This window comes from Zeus faber (genome assembly GCF_960531495.2).
Source record: "Zeus faber genome assembly, chromosome: 15".
NCBI lineage: Eukaryota > Metazoa > Chordata > Actinopteri > Zeiformes > Zeidae > Zeus > Zeus faber.
The window spans coordinates 24,838,301-24,853,054 of NC_137194.1; the positions used below are offsets into that span (position 1 = coordinate 24,838,301).

Sequence of the window (14,754 nt, forward strand, 5' to 3'; positions counted from 1 at the left end):
GAGCGTCTGACCTCCTGCGGGCTGTGCCCCTCGGCGCTGTGGTACACCACCCTGTACTGCTGGATGGGTCGGGTGAGGCCGGTGGGGGCTGTCCAGTGGAGCCTCACATCCCTGGGGCCCAGCTCCGAGAAGCGCAGGTCCGTGGGGCTCGGATACGACAGGACCGGGTCCGTGGTCGGCCCCGGCTCCGTTCCTGTGACACGGAAAACTCAGGGTCAGTATTCTTCATTTTTGTTAGAATGTGTTTTGTGAAAAGTGTGAGTTGTTGATACAAAGGTTTATTTTGTTTTTTGTTTTTTTGGTTTACTGTGTTTGCCAAATGCTTTCTTGTTTCTTGATTATTGTTTATTTTTTTAATACCTTATTGTGTCTTATTTCAATGTTACAGTATTTGTTACCATGTAATATAAACAGCCTTCATATGCCATAAACCTATTAGCATTTAAGATAAAATAAGATAAGATAAACCTATTAGTCCCACAACGGGGGAATTTACATCATTGCAGCAAAAAGGGGACAGCAGAAAATGAAGAGCAAATCAAGTACACACTATAAACAATATAAAATATATAGAAACATACAAATTAAAAAAAAATCACCATCATCAGCAAACAGCAAACAGGAGCAAACATCACCGTCATTTCATTATGTAGATACTTTGAGACACAATTTTTTTTTTTTTTGTCAAAAAACGATATTTTCAAAAACTGCTATAAAAGTGACAATAAGTTGATTTTTGTTTCTATTTTTTTTTATATTTCTTGTCTATTGTTAATTTGAGGTTCATGATATTATTGCCATATTTCCCACATTTATTGTTTACTATTCTTGTTTATTGTTAATTTGAGGTTAATGAAATATTGCCAAATTTCCCATGTTTATTGTTTATTTTTTTGGTTTATTTTTCTTGTTTATTGTAAATATTTAGGTTAATCATATATTGCCATATCTCTAATGTTTATTGTTTATTTTATGATTATTTTTCTTGTTTATTGTTAATTTTAAGGTTCATCATATATTGCCATATTTCTCGTGTTTATTGTTTTTTTAATGATTATTTTTCTGTGTACTGTTCATTTTTAGGTTCATCATATATAACCGTATTTCTCATGTTTATTTTATGAATTTTTTTCTTGTTTCTTGTTTATTTTTTGGTTTATTGCTAATTGTTAGATTTATCGCATATTGCTAAATTTCTTTCTGTTTTTATTCTATTACTTTGCGGCTACTTTACTATCTGAAACATTCCACTATTATGTAAAATATATGTGAAGTGTGCAGGCTATAAGAACGTGTGTACATTCTTTATACTCTATTTGCTCCTCTGTCAGTCGTTTTATCAGATTTATCAAAACAAGGAGAGAAAAAGCCTCCATCCATTCAGGCTCCAAGAAGACAATTAAGAAGATCAGGATACCCCTTCTTCATGACTCACCTGTTAAAGTTCAGAGCGAAAGATACAATGGAAGATACGATTCCAAATTTTAGAAAATCAGAATAGAATTCTTTATATTAAATTTCCACTCACGTTTGGCAACATGGCGGTCCTCTATGCGTCCGCAGAGGATGTGGACGAGCCGCGCCACCAGCTTGCTGAGCAGTGGGAAGTCGTTGACGTTGTAGACGTTGAGCTGCACGGGCTCGGACGCCACCTGCCGCAGCTCGGCCTCGTCGGCGTTCTTCACGCCTGCGGAGCGCAGGGGCAAAGGAGACGCGAGCGGATGAAGACACCCAAATATATACATCTAAATACTGAATAAATACTTCTGCTCAAATTCTGCCTCTCACTGAGTCTTTGTTTACGATGATACTGACTACTGACTGGTAAACTTACTGGACGTTGCTTTGAATAATAATAGCAAAATAATAATAATAATATTTTTTTACTATTATTATTATTATTATTATTATTATTATTATATTATTAATTTATATTTGTATATACTGTAAGTGCACATACTGGAATGTTATTTTATATTGATTTTTCTTTACATACATCCATCCATCCATTTTCCTCCGCTTATCCGGGGCCAGGTCGCGGTGGCAGCAGGCTGAGCAACAGGCCTCCTTCTCCCCAGCAACATTCTCCAGTTCCTCCTGGGAGACCCCGAGGCACTCCCAGGCCAGCTGGGATATGTAATCCCTCCAGCGCGTTCTTGGTCTACCCCGTGGTCTCCTACCAGTTGGATGTGCCCGGAAAACCTCCAAGGGAAGGCACCCAGGAGGCATCCTGATCAGATGCCCAAACCACCTCAACTGGCTCCTTTCGACACGAAGGAGCAGCGGCTCTACTCCGAGCTCCCTCCGGATGTCCGAGCTCCTCACCATATCTCTAAGGCTGAGCCCAGCCACCCTAGGGAGGAAACTCATTTCGGCCGCTTGTATTCGCTATCTCGTTCTTTCAGTCACAACCCAAAGCTCATGACCATAGGTGAGGGCTGGGACGTAGATGGACTGGTAATTTGAGAGCTTTGCCTTCCGGCTCAGCTCCCTCTTCACCACAATGGTCCGGTACAACGCCCGCATCACTCCTGACGCTGCACCGATCCGCCTGTCCATCTCACGCTCCATTTTCCCCTTACTCGTGAACAAGATCCCGAGATACTTGAACCCCTTCACTCGGGGCAGCAACTCGCTCCCGACCCTGAAGGAGCAATCCACCGTTTTCCGGCAGAAAACCATGGCCTCAGACTTGGAGGTGCTGACTCTCATCCCGACCGCTTCACACACGGCTGCAAACCATCCCAGTGCGTGCTGGAGGTCATAGTCTGATGAAGCCAACAGAACCACATCATCTGCAAAACGCAAACATGCAATTCTGAGGTTCCCAAACCGGACACTCTCCTCACCTCAGCTGCGCCTTGAGATCCTGTCCATGAATATCACAAACAGAATCTGGGACAAGGGGCAACCTTGGCGGAGTCCAACACCCACTGAGAACGTGATTGACTTTGTGCTGAGAATATGAACACAGCTCTCGCTTTGGTTGTACAAGGCCCAGATGGCTCGTACCAATGGCCCCGGTACCCCATACTCCCTCAGTAACCCCCACAGGATCCCCCGAGGGACACGGTCGAAAGCCGTCTCCAGGTCCACAAACACATGTAGACTGGATGGGCAGTTCTCCTCCCCGGCTGAACACAGCCTGAGCCAAGCCCTGCTTTCCTTTTCTGAGTTGCCGAACAGTTTGCCAGAACTTCCTTCTCCATAGCCTCCCCGAACTCTTCCCACACCTGGGTTTTTGCTTCAGTGACTGCCCAAGCTGCAGCCCTTCTAGCCTGCCGGTACCTGTCCACCAGGTGGTGATCAGTTGACAGCTCTGCTCCTCTCTTCACCTGAGTGTCCAAGACATACGGCCGCAGATCTGATGACACGACCACAAAGTCGATCATCGAACTTTGACCTAAGGTGGTCTGGTACCACATACACTTATGAGCCACCCTATGCTCGAACATGGTGTTCGTTATGGCCAATCCATGAGTAGCACAGAGGTCTAATAACAGAGCACCACTCGGATTCAGATCAGGCAGGCCGTTCCTCCCAATCAGCCCCTTCCAGGTTTCTCCATTGTTGCCCATGTGAAGTCTCCCAGTAGAACTATGGAGTCCCTGGACAGAGCCCCTTCCAGGACGCCACCCAGAGACTCCAAGAAGGCCGAATACTCTGAACTGGTGTTCGGTGCATAAGCACACGAACAGTCAGAGCTATCCCCTGAGCAATTTGTAGTTGCATAGAGGCCACCCTCTTGTTCACTGGGGAGAACTCCAACACAGTGGCACTGAGCCGGGGGCTCGTGAGTATCCCCACACCCGCCCGGCACCTCTCACTCTGGGCAACTCCGGAAAAGGAGAGAGTCCAGCCCCTATCCAGGAGTTTGGTTCCAGAGCCAGTTCTGTGCGTAGAGGTGAGTCCAACTATATCTAGTTGGTACCGCTCCACCTCCTGCACCAGCTCTGGCTCCTTCCCCGCCAGAGAGGTGACATTCCAGATACCTAGAACTAGTCTACGATGCTGAGGATCAGCAGGCCCAGGCCCCCGCCCCCGCCTGCCACAGAACTGACATTGCACCCGACCCCAATGCCTATCCCTGGAGGTGGTGGGCCCCCAGGGTGGTGGCTCCATGGCGTTTCTTCGGGTTGTGCCAGGCCGAGCTCCATGGGTCAAGGCCCGACCACCTGACGCTCGCTGGCGAGCTCCCCTCCCAGGTCTGGCTCCAGGAGGGGGCCTTGGGAGACCCTACCAGGAGCTAATGCCCCCGACAACACGGCTCCCAGAGTCACAGGGACACACAAACCCCTTCACCGCAGTAGGGTGGCGATTCTTTGGGGGGTCTTTACATACATTCATACAATTTGCTTTCATGTTTTGCATCTGATCTATCTACAGTATCTATCCATCCGCCCATCCATTCATCAATCCACCGATCTATCTATCCATTGATCCATCCATCCCTCCATCCATCCATCCATCCATCCATCCATTGATCTATCTATCCATCCATCCGTCCATCCATCCATCGACCTATCCATCTCCCACAGTTTTTTTAATATAAATTCCCTGTTGAAGCGGGGTGTCTAAAAACTCACTCGACTGCTATAGCTTCCCCCTTGCTTCCCCAGTTTTCCAGCCGCACCCTTTAAAGATGAGGATTTACCGGAGGTTTGAAACTAAAGTGTCTAGAGGGGGAGGTTTAGACTTTTCCTTCCCCCCCGTCTCCCCTCTCTGCGTCCTCACCCACAGCGACGATCTCCACGCCGGCGCCCTTCAGACGGTTGGCCGCCGCCACAGCGTCGTCCTGGGACTTCCCGTCGGTCAGCAGGACCACGAAAAGCGGCGTGTCCGGCCGGGCACCCGACTCTGCCCGCAGGTTCTCCTCCATGACATGGAGCAGCGCCTGGCCTGGGGCGGGAGGGGTTCACACACTTCTGAACACAAACCCCAGGGCGAACAGCGCAGCGGATAAATAAACCAAAAACGAAGCATGATCCGGGGTTCGCGAGGTTTACCTGTGAAGGTGTTTCCTCCCTTGTATCTGAAGTTCCTCACGCCCTCCAGCAGCTGCTCTTTGGTGTGGAAGCTGTTGAGCTGCCACTCGGTGCGAGGGTCCCCGCTGTACTGGGTCAGGGCTGAGGCAACACCACAGTTAAAGACCGCAGAGGAAGTTAAAGGCCTTCACTATTGATCATTATGCTTTTGGAGCTGTGTATAGTCTCAGATAAAGGGGAAACATTGGAACATCAAGCTTTGAGGAGCCATTGTGAAACTCAGAACAGAATATGCAGAGTATGCTCTCAAAGCAGTATATTAGACAAGGAAAAAGTAATAATAATAGATTTTTTTTTACCTAAGTAAATAAATAAACTAATAAATAAACTAATAAATAAATAAACAAATACATAATTTATTATTATTATTATTATTATTATTATTATTATTATTATTATTAATAATAATAATAATAATAATAATAATAAGTGAAAATTGGAGACTGAACACTCCTGGCTTCCTCCTAATTTAATAAATCAGAAATAAAAAGTTAAAACAGTTAGGAGCAAACTATACTTGATGATTTATAGTTTAGTCAGGTTTGCTTTCAGAAAGCAGATCGGGCAAAATATGACATAAATTCACCCATTATCCCTCCTTGATGAGCTGGCTGAAATATAAAAAACATCCAAGACTGATGACCCCAGTTTAGGAGACATCACTTGCCACTTCCAACACGCACAAACACACACAACACGCATGCGCACACACACACACTCAAACACACACATACACGTACTAGTACCAAAGTCAGGTCTGAGATAATACACATGGTAAGTAAGGACCAATGTCCCTGGTGCACTTTTAAACTAAAAAATAGTCAATTCGGAGACTGGTCCTCACAAGTATTATAAAGCAAACACACACACACAGACGCCTCTCACCGAACTGCACGTGTTTGGGTCCGATGTGGAAGGGGGTGACCAGTCCCTCCAAGAAGTCCCGGACCCTTCGGAAGTTGTTGCGGCCAATGCTCCAGGAGCCGTCCACCAGCAGTGCGATGTCGGCCGCCGCGTCGCTGTCACACTCGAAGGGCCTCCTCGCAGACGGCCCTGGATGCGCGCGCACACACACACACACACACACACACACACACACACACACACACACACACACGCACACGCACACACACACACAGATAGAAAGATTCCGTATGTAGACACACAAGTGCACAGAACATTACCTGCACAGACACGTGCACCCCTGCTGTTGTATATGTGTAATTGTGTGTAATTGTTTTCAGGTTTGTTGAAATGACATTGCAATTTCAGTCCGTCCCAAACAGCAGAGCTGCAGCTGTACGGGCTTAATCCAACAGCTTTGGGGGATACATTAGTGACGGGAGAGCGCTAAATGTTAAGCTGGAGAACAGGATCCAGGTGGCTGCATGTGCTGGGGCAGGTAGAATAAGAGGTGTGTGTAGTATGTTTTGATACTACTCAACAGGATACATATACGTGTGTGTGTGCGTGTGTGTGTGTGTGTGTGTGTGTGTGCGCGCATGTGCGTGTGGAACCATGTGCCCCATAGGCTTGAAGCAGGAGGCCCTGTCATTATCCTTTACCTGCCCCTCCCTCCTGTAAACACTGTCATCACATCTTAAAGCACCACACTTTCGGCTCCCAGGGGCCGAGCTGGGTCTTGTTTATTGTTGTTCACATTTTAAATTTTAGGTGTATTTTATGTTTTTCTTTTTGTCAATTTATAGGTTCATTTTTAGTGTTTATCGTTAGGTCTAGTGTACCAAATTGCCACTGTTCAGTATTTATTTTAGGGTAATTTATGGTTTACAGTTTCACATCTAGTCGGTAATCGTATCCGACAGTCGGATCCTTCCCCCTAGTAGTGGATGAACTGCTTGAGATACTGGAGCAGAACGTGCTATATTGCGAAAAACGAGACACCTGCAAGGGTAATTGTTTTTCAGGGGCACAGTTGATCCAACCCATGAAATAATAATAAATCTCATCTTATGTAGCAAGGATTAATTTGTTTCTGGCTGAAGCGCACACACACACACACACACACACACACACACACACACACACACCTGTGACAGGCTGGGTTGGGGTCGTCTTCCTGGGTTTGTCCCTGCCGGGACCCTCCCCCTCAGAGTTTTTTTCCTGGGTGGTCCCCTGCTCCCTCTCCTTCTCCTTGTCCTTCTTCCTCTTCCTCTTCTCCTTGGGGGTCTTCTCTAGGGATGGGTCCCCGGGTTGAGCGGTGTGTTCCGTTGCAGGGGGCGCTGGAGAGTGGAAGCAAGAGGGGGTCGTTAAACACGCATGCACGCACGCACGGACTCACAAATGCACACACACACACACACACACACAGCAAAAGTTTCCCAATGTGGACTAATGACCAGAAGACAGTTTGGAGTACTAAGGGACCGGGCAGCTACTGAGGCCAGGCACTATTATGCGAAATTGGGAGCAGCGCAGAGCATGAAACGGGATGCGACTAACCGGTTAATAATTTTCTCGCACGAGTCCATAGTTTGAAAAAAAAAAAAAAAGCCTCTCTTTCAACCGCAGGGGCCTCACCAGCCACGCCTTAAAGCATTGGAAGCGTTTGTTTTTTTTTAGCAGTAAACAAGGAGGTGGGGAGGCGGGACAGAGCGATTCCTAACTCAAGAAGGAATTTCCCGCAGAACATTCTGATCTAAGAAGACTTAGAAATTTGTATAAATAACTGCCAGGTGTGAGTTTGGTCAAACCCTCCACCCCCCGTTTGGTGAGAAGCTTTTTCAACACCTAGGTGCCCTTTGATTAACGCAATAGACTGTGTTTAAACCAACCAGTAGCAGGTCTGAACAAAATTGTTTCTCATTTTTTTTATTAGGATTTCGTTCCGTTTCGATCACAGGCTGCTGTTTGATCTGGAGACCAAAAAAAAAACTAACTTTTTGGGTCATTTCGGGACATTGTTTTCATGTCAGGGAAAGCCCTCGTCCATGCTGCGGTTAAGCCCTCAGCGACCTGGCAGCTGTTGTGCTCCGCTCAAAGTTCAACCAGTGTGAACTTTGACCCCGCTTGCCATCAACCTTTTAAATTGCAATCGAGGGGGAGAGAGAGAGAGAGAGAGAGAGAGAGAGAGAGAGAGAGAGAGAGAGAGAGAGACAGACAGACAGACAGACAGACAGACAGACAGAGAGAGGGAGAGAGACAGACAGACAGACAGAGAGAGAGACAGAGAGAGAGACAGACAGACAGACAGACAGGCAGAGAGAGAGGTGGGATGTGTGCAGAAATCTGATCAAAATGAAGGTGAAACCTTCTGGGTTTCCAGAAATCTTTCATCTTTCAGCACGCTCTGTTTTCTCTGTTGCCATGTTCTTCAGGTGTTCTCTGCGTTTCATTTGGACAAAATCACAGACCAAGCCAATTGGGAAAACACTGCTCATTTTGCTGTGTAAGTCTATACTGTGTGTATTTAGTTTTCCCAACAGGGCATTAAAAGCCTTTTTTGGTTTGATCCGAGCAGAACAAGTATCATTCACCTTTCAGTTCCATTATTCCTAAAGTGGTTAGAACATCAAAAAAATAATATATTTTTTGGGATGTATGCATGCTTGTTTCAGGGAGATGCTGAGAGACGTGATGTACTGTAGATCCGACGTTTCGGGGTTACGGAGGTAAAACGGAATCGACTGGCTACTTTTCAAACAGATTGAAACAACGTTGTAAACGGTCATGGCCATTTCAAAGCGGCATCTGGTACCATGAAGGATGATGTTGTTTCGAATTTTCGTTTTTGTTCCTCATAGAATACTGTTTGTTTCCAGTTTTTCATATCCGTTCGTCGAAGCGGTTTGGAGCCCCGGTTCTTTGGTCCAGCGTTTGAGATGTTAAGATAAGATGAGATCGTCCGCGTCAAACGCTCTTGATGCCGTGGGACTCTCCGGAGACAGAGCAGTGGTGATGTCGTGATGAAGACTGTGATACTGTATGACAGTTAAAGGAAGTTCTGGTGAGAGGGCAACAGAGAGCGCAGTGCACAGTTCGGCTCTTTTTGCTCTTTGAGTCGTTCAGTTCTTTCGCCCGGGTTTTGTTTGGGTTTTGTTCGCGGCGGACAAATTAATTCGCAACCTTGCAGGACTCGGCAGCGTGCGCCGACTGATGGTTGAGGGCGTCCCCTACCTGCGGTGGTGGAGGCGGCGGTAGTGGTCGTAGGCGGGGGTCCAGCGGCGGTGGTGGTGGTTGTGGCAGCCAGCTCTGGGTAGAGGATGGTGGGAATGCCCAGCAGAGCCTCCATGGCGTCGTCTGGATCTCCTGACCCCGATCCGCCCGGCACCGTCTTCTTCTTGCTTCCACTGCGGATCAACTCTTCTTCGCGCAGACCTGCGACTGAGGAAGAACAAGAGATAGAGAGGGGGTGGTAAAGGGAGGCGTAAGGGTTACCACTCTTTTCCGATTTGGAAGATTATGGTTATGCGTTATGGTTTTGGATTACGGATTATGGGAAACGACAATCCCGGAGCCTTTGGTTGGCGACGGGGAGGTGCTACTCCAGGACATGGCAGTGAGGTCGGGATAGGGCGGATGCCGAATGCTCGCGGGACCTGCCCCAACCGGCGAAGATATGAAATTTAATTTGAGCGGGTGATTAAAATGGAACATTAATAAATCAGGGTGAGTGAGAGGAGAGGAGCTGTAGAGTTAACCGCGGAGATAGCACGCGACAATAGGGAACGTACTGAAGATAACAAAACACGTGGACTTGATCTAGAATGACGCTTTCGGGAAAACTCGGTCTCATATAGAGTAGACTGTTATGTTTTTCAATTCAGGTTTTTGGTTTTTTTAGTTTTTTTTTTGGTCTCCTTGCGGCTAAAAAAAAAAATCACTGGCCCAAATAAAGGAGGAAAGTGAAACAATAGGAAATGGAGAGTGAGATTTTACATAACAAGCTGCCCTAAAGGGACGGGAAACACACACACACACACGCGCGCGCACACACACACACACACACACACACACACACACACACACACACACACACACACACACACACTGAAAAAGCAGGAAGAAATTCCCAGACTGCCATCGTTCCTGAATGACAGCGAGCATTCCGTGTTTCTAAGACGATGTGAATCACCGGCCTGTCCGGACAGGCTCGCCCCCTCCCCCCCGACACAGTAACCTACCATCACAAGGTTGTGGAGGGGCGGAGGGAGGAGGTGCAGAGGGCAACAAGAGGAATCGAGACAACTGTGCAACTCCCGACATGCTTGGCAGTGAACCTGACCGACGAAATCTAGTCCCCGAGCGTTTTTTTCTAAAAGGCGTAAATCAAGTGGAAACAATACGGAAATGATCATCCTCGGGGATAAAAGAAGCTTTAATAACAAAGTCCAAAACGTTATCATTAAGCTGCGTAGGATGAAGACCCGCGACCGCTGGAAGGTGGATTTATAGCCCACAAATTACATTCTACTCAGCCAAAGACAGTTGACAAGAAATTAATACGGCCAAGGCTCCCTTCACAAACACACATTTTCCCTGTGTTTTCCAGTGCCTATCTTCCTCTCCATCTCTGCATAGTGCAACAGAACATTCTTTTTAAGAGGAGCTCAATCTTCCTGGCGATCTTTGAACCTTCCCTGAACTCCCCCGTCCTCTAGTCTTGTTGTTCCGTGTCACTTCAAGGCTCCTCTCCAAGGGTTTCCTCGTGAACGTTGACGCGCAAGTTAAGTCCCGTGTGGACAAAAATAAACGTTGAATCGTGGCTTGATCAACCCGTCGCCGTACCACCGTAGAAACAGTGTTTTGTTTTTTTTGTTTCAGACCCACTTCTTATGTCTAGGAATCACAAATGAATAAACCAATGGCAAATGTAATTTTCTGACGGTTCACCTGAAAACGATCTTTATTTATTTTGCATCGTTTATGTTTGGTGTCACTCCCGGCAAGGTGTACAACAAACATGGTGAATGAGTTACGCTTAATGAGCTGCAAATAATTGGAGTGATGAGAATCCCCCACATTGGATAGAATAGAAGAGCCGGAAACCAGGTAGACTAGGAGGGATGGGCGGCTTAAATAGGCCGGCCCATCAGGGCGTGAAAGCGTGTGGCGCTGTCGAGTTGTCTGACAGAACTAGCTCCGCAAGCCGCGCATCATTTACGGTAAAACACATCTCGCAAAAAAAGGGTTTTACATCTGGTCGATACAATCGCGACAATATGCAAACGAATGAGAAGGGACGCGGCCACATCTAGCCAATCTGAGCGGTGAAGCTCATTCTAAGAGGTTCTACATCTCCGGTCCCTTTGTATATCAGTCTCCGACTCCCTAAGGGGGGAGCCCTCTCCACCCTTTTACCTTGAAACCTCTGCCACTTACTGTGGCTGATAAATGCCAACCATTACATCACCGACATAAGGGACAAAATAACTCAGTCTCTCATCCGCATGCCTCCTCAATTGATACCCCCTTTCCAGTTCTGGTGCTGGGCTGGTGCCGGTGCCGCTACGCAGTCGGCTTCACTTGCGAACCTTCTAAGAATGTGATCCCTTCCCTCTGTAACTTTATTCGGCATTCTTCCTCTTCCTCTGCCCATCCGTTGTAGCCAGTGTTTAATCACGCCCATCGCCGTCGCTCAAATCCGGTCCTTTGTGCATCATGTTGACACTACGTGACCTGTGTGTGGCCTGTGTGTTTACACGGCCATTCGCCTCGGATGGAACGCGTGAACTCGCGGTGATGGTTGTGGGGTTTGCGAGGTCGAACCTAGAGCCAAGTGAGCTTAAATGTCACTGGTGTGCTACGATCTACAAATAGTTCTCCCTTAACACGTAGTTGCTATTCTGGCTGGAATTGATGAATAAGTGCAGCCTTGCAGTTTTGATCTTGTTACACAGGATCTAATTTCCATAGTTTACTACAGTTTCCAGAGCACCTTTTGAGCTCTTCTTGTAACAGCTGGAAATGTACTAGCTGTCAGATGATGTATGTACCGGTCAAAATGTGTAAAGAATCCTAAAGGTGTGGAGGATTGAATAAAGGATAACGTATACACAGCATGACCACTTAATGATTATTTTTCACGTACTGGTGAAGCGTCTCTTGGCGAGGAGTCTCTCCGTGGTGCCGTTGAGCACCAGCACCTGCAGCGCGTACTCCTGGCTGGCGTCCAGACCGGCCACCGTGGCCCGTCCCCGCGTGGTCGTCAGCATGAGCTCCGGCTGGGGAACCTCTGAAAAGACGAAAAAAGAAAAGAGATATACACCCACTGGTCACCATATTAGGAACAAATGTACACCTACTTACTCATGTAATTATCTAATCAGCCAATCGTGTGGTAGCAGTGCATAAAATCCGGCAGATACGGGTCAGCAGCTTCAGTTAATGTTCACATCAACCATCAGAATGGGAAAAAAAAATGTTATCTCAGTGTTTTCGACCGTGGCATGATGGTTGGTGCCAGGTGGGCTGGTTTGAGTGTTTCTGTAGCTGATGATCTCCTGGGATGTCACGCCCAACAGTCTCTAGTTTACTCAGAATGGTGTGAAAAACAAGGAACATCCAGTGAGTGGCAGTTCTGTGGACAGAAAGGTCCTGTTGATGGGAGAGGTCAACGGAGAATGGCAAGACTGGTTTCAGCCGACAGAAAGGCAACAGTAACCCAGATAACCACTCCGTACAATCGAAGTGAGCAGAAAAGCATCTCAGAATGGACGATAGGTCGAACCTTGAGGCGGGTTCCACTTCTGTCAGACAAGAACAGAAAGCTGAGGCTGCAGTGGGCACAGGCTCAACAAAATCTGACAAAGACTGGAAAAACGTAGCCTGGTCTGAGGAATCTCCATTTCTGCTGAGGCACACAGATAGTAGGGTCAAAATCTGACGCCAAAAGCATGAATCCACGGACCCAACCTGCCTTATGTCAACAGTCCAGGGTGGTGGCACTGGTGTAATGGTGTGGAGAATCTTTTCTTGGCACACTTGGGGCCCATTTCTACCAAATCTACAGGAACTGCGTGATGCAATCATGTCAACATGGACCAGAATCTCAAAGGAATGCTTTCAACATTTTGTGGAATCTGTGCCAAGAAGAACTGAGGCTGTTTTGAGAGCAGAGGGAGGCCACACCCAGCATTAGAATAGTGTTGCTAATGAAGTGCTCAGTGAGTGTATATGTGAGGCCTGTTTCATTGGCACCAATTTAGGAAAGTGCCTTTTCAAGCCTCAACTTGTATGCGTCTTATGCTCTAACTGTATAGCAACCACCCACCTAGAAAATAAATGAAACAAACTCATAGTTTGTAGTATGACGCCCAACAGGAGCACTGTCAATTGATGATGGACTGATATCATATGAAAGGTCTGAAAATGTTATGACTCAAGAGCTGAGAAGGCTATCCATTTCATTTATTTGTTAGAATTTTTTTTGGCCACAGATGCTTTGGGATTTATATTTGAAAAAAGGGTTGAACTGTAAATGTGATCCGGGCATCGGAAGGATGGAACTATTATATTAAAATAATTATTGCTCATTTATTTTCGCCCAATATCATAATGCATTTCACACATTGTGCTAAATCTGATATCATCCGACCACCTGACCAAAAATAGCTCCCAATGTGGCCGCATTTAAAACTGAAAATTTGGAGAAAATTTCCCTAATGTCCCGGGTCAGGGCTGGTTGACTCCACCTGCAGCCCAACATAGTCAGCATGCAGCCTATCTCTGTTCTGAACCCACGGGGAATTAAATTGGTATCGACCCGTCAGATCAACCGAATGAACACTGCTCCTTTTCCTGACCGTAAAGCCTACTTCACACCCAATCTGACAAACGGCGAGAACAAACCGGAAGTGCATCCGTTCCGAACGAGAGTCGGATTCACACCCGGGAAAAGCTGTGACGATGATGTGTATTCTGCTTCTGATCAAGCCTCTGGAATGCGTTGAAATTTTCCATTTCATGCGACAAGTTTCTGTCTGAGACTACGGACAGAAGTAACGTCAGTAACTTGATGATATGTTCATTCACTGTAGCTGGGCTTAAAACTAACTAAATGAGTCACGTATATAAATTAATGACATTATTTAACAATTATACTGGATGTCATCATATTGACTATCAATAAATCTTTTATTCAAATGTCAACTGTGTATTTTTTTTCGTACTTTGCAAACACTATACTATGAAGGAAATTTTAAACTTTCATTCAGGAATATGGTAAATGACTGTTGTTTTCGGATAAAAGACAGCTCTCTCATTTTCCCTGACAAAGTTTGCGATGCGAAACTCAGTTTATCCGAGGGACACTCGGGGGAGGATCTGACTGTCCGATGCGATGGCGCAATTTGTGTGAAGTCCGGTTTGGTTTAATGTCTGGTGAGGCGACACAGAGGGGTCAACAGTGATGTCACTTGGTAGCAGAGCAGCCTAATTATTACATTTCCAGTATCCCAAGTACATCAACAGCGCTGCACTCTGCCCGCCAGCAGCAGCACAGGAAGTGATTGTAACGTGTTCGAGGTAAATGTCACAGCCCCGGCCGTACCTCCAGTTGGTTGTTTCCATCCCTCTTCCCTTGTACTGTATGTCTCTGTGTGTTTATGTTGGCGTGGCTTCCCATCACTACTCTCCCTGCTCTCTGCTCCGTTGGTACGACTGCAGGAATTTGGCACCTCATCTCCTCTACATCACCCGCTCTTCACCAAATTGTGGATGGCTGAGTGCCTGCCTGCCTACATGCCTA

At 46.7% G+C, this 14,754-nt stretch overlaps 1 protein-coding gene across 1 annotated transcript in view; it reads right to left on the bottom strand.

Moving 5' to 3' along the window:
- LOC307241373 (collagen alpha-1(XX) chain-like) overlaps positions 1-14,754 on the bottom strand; it is a 34,834-nt gene that overhangs the window by 14,709 nt on the left and 5,371 nt on the right. Inside the window, exons 4-11 of the mRNA XM_080015432.1 lie at positions 12,097-12,240; positions 9,183-9,389; positions 7,097-7,288; positions 5,931-6,098; positions 5,007-5,126; positions 4,735-4,899; positions 1,529-1,687; positions 12-193 (exon numbers count right to left, since the gene is read on the bottom strand). Coding sequence (XP_079871558.1) covers positions 12-193; positions 1,529-1,687; positions 4,735-4,899; positions 5,007-5,126; positions 5,931-6,098; positions 7,097-7,288; positions 9,183-9,389; positions 12,097-12,240 — 1,337 coding nt within the window. The remainder of the gene's footprint in view (positions 1-11; positions 194-1,528; positions 1,688-4,734; positions 4,900-5,006; positions 5,127-5,930; positions 6,099-7,096; positions 7,289-9,182; positions 9,390-12,096; positions 12,241-14,754) is intronic.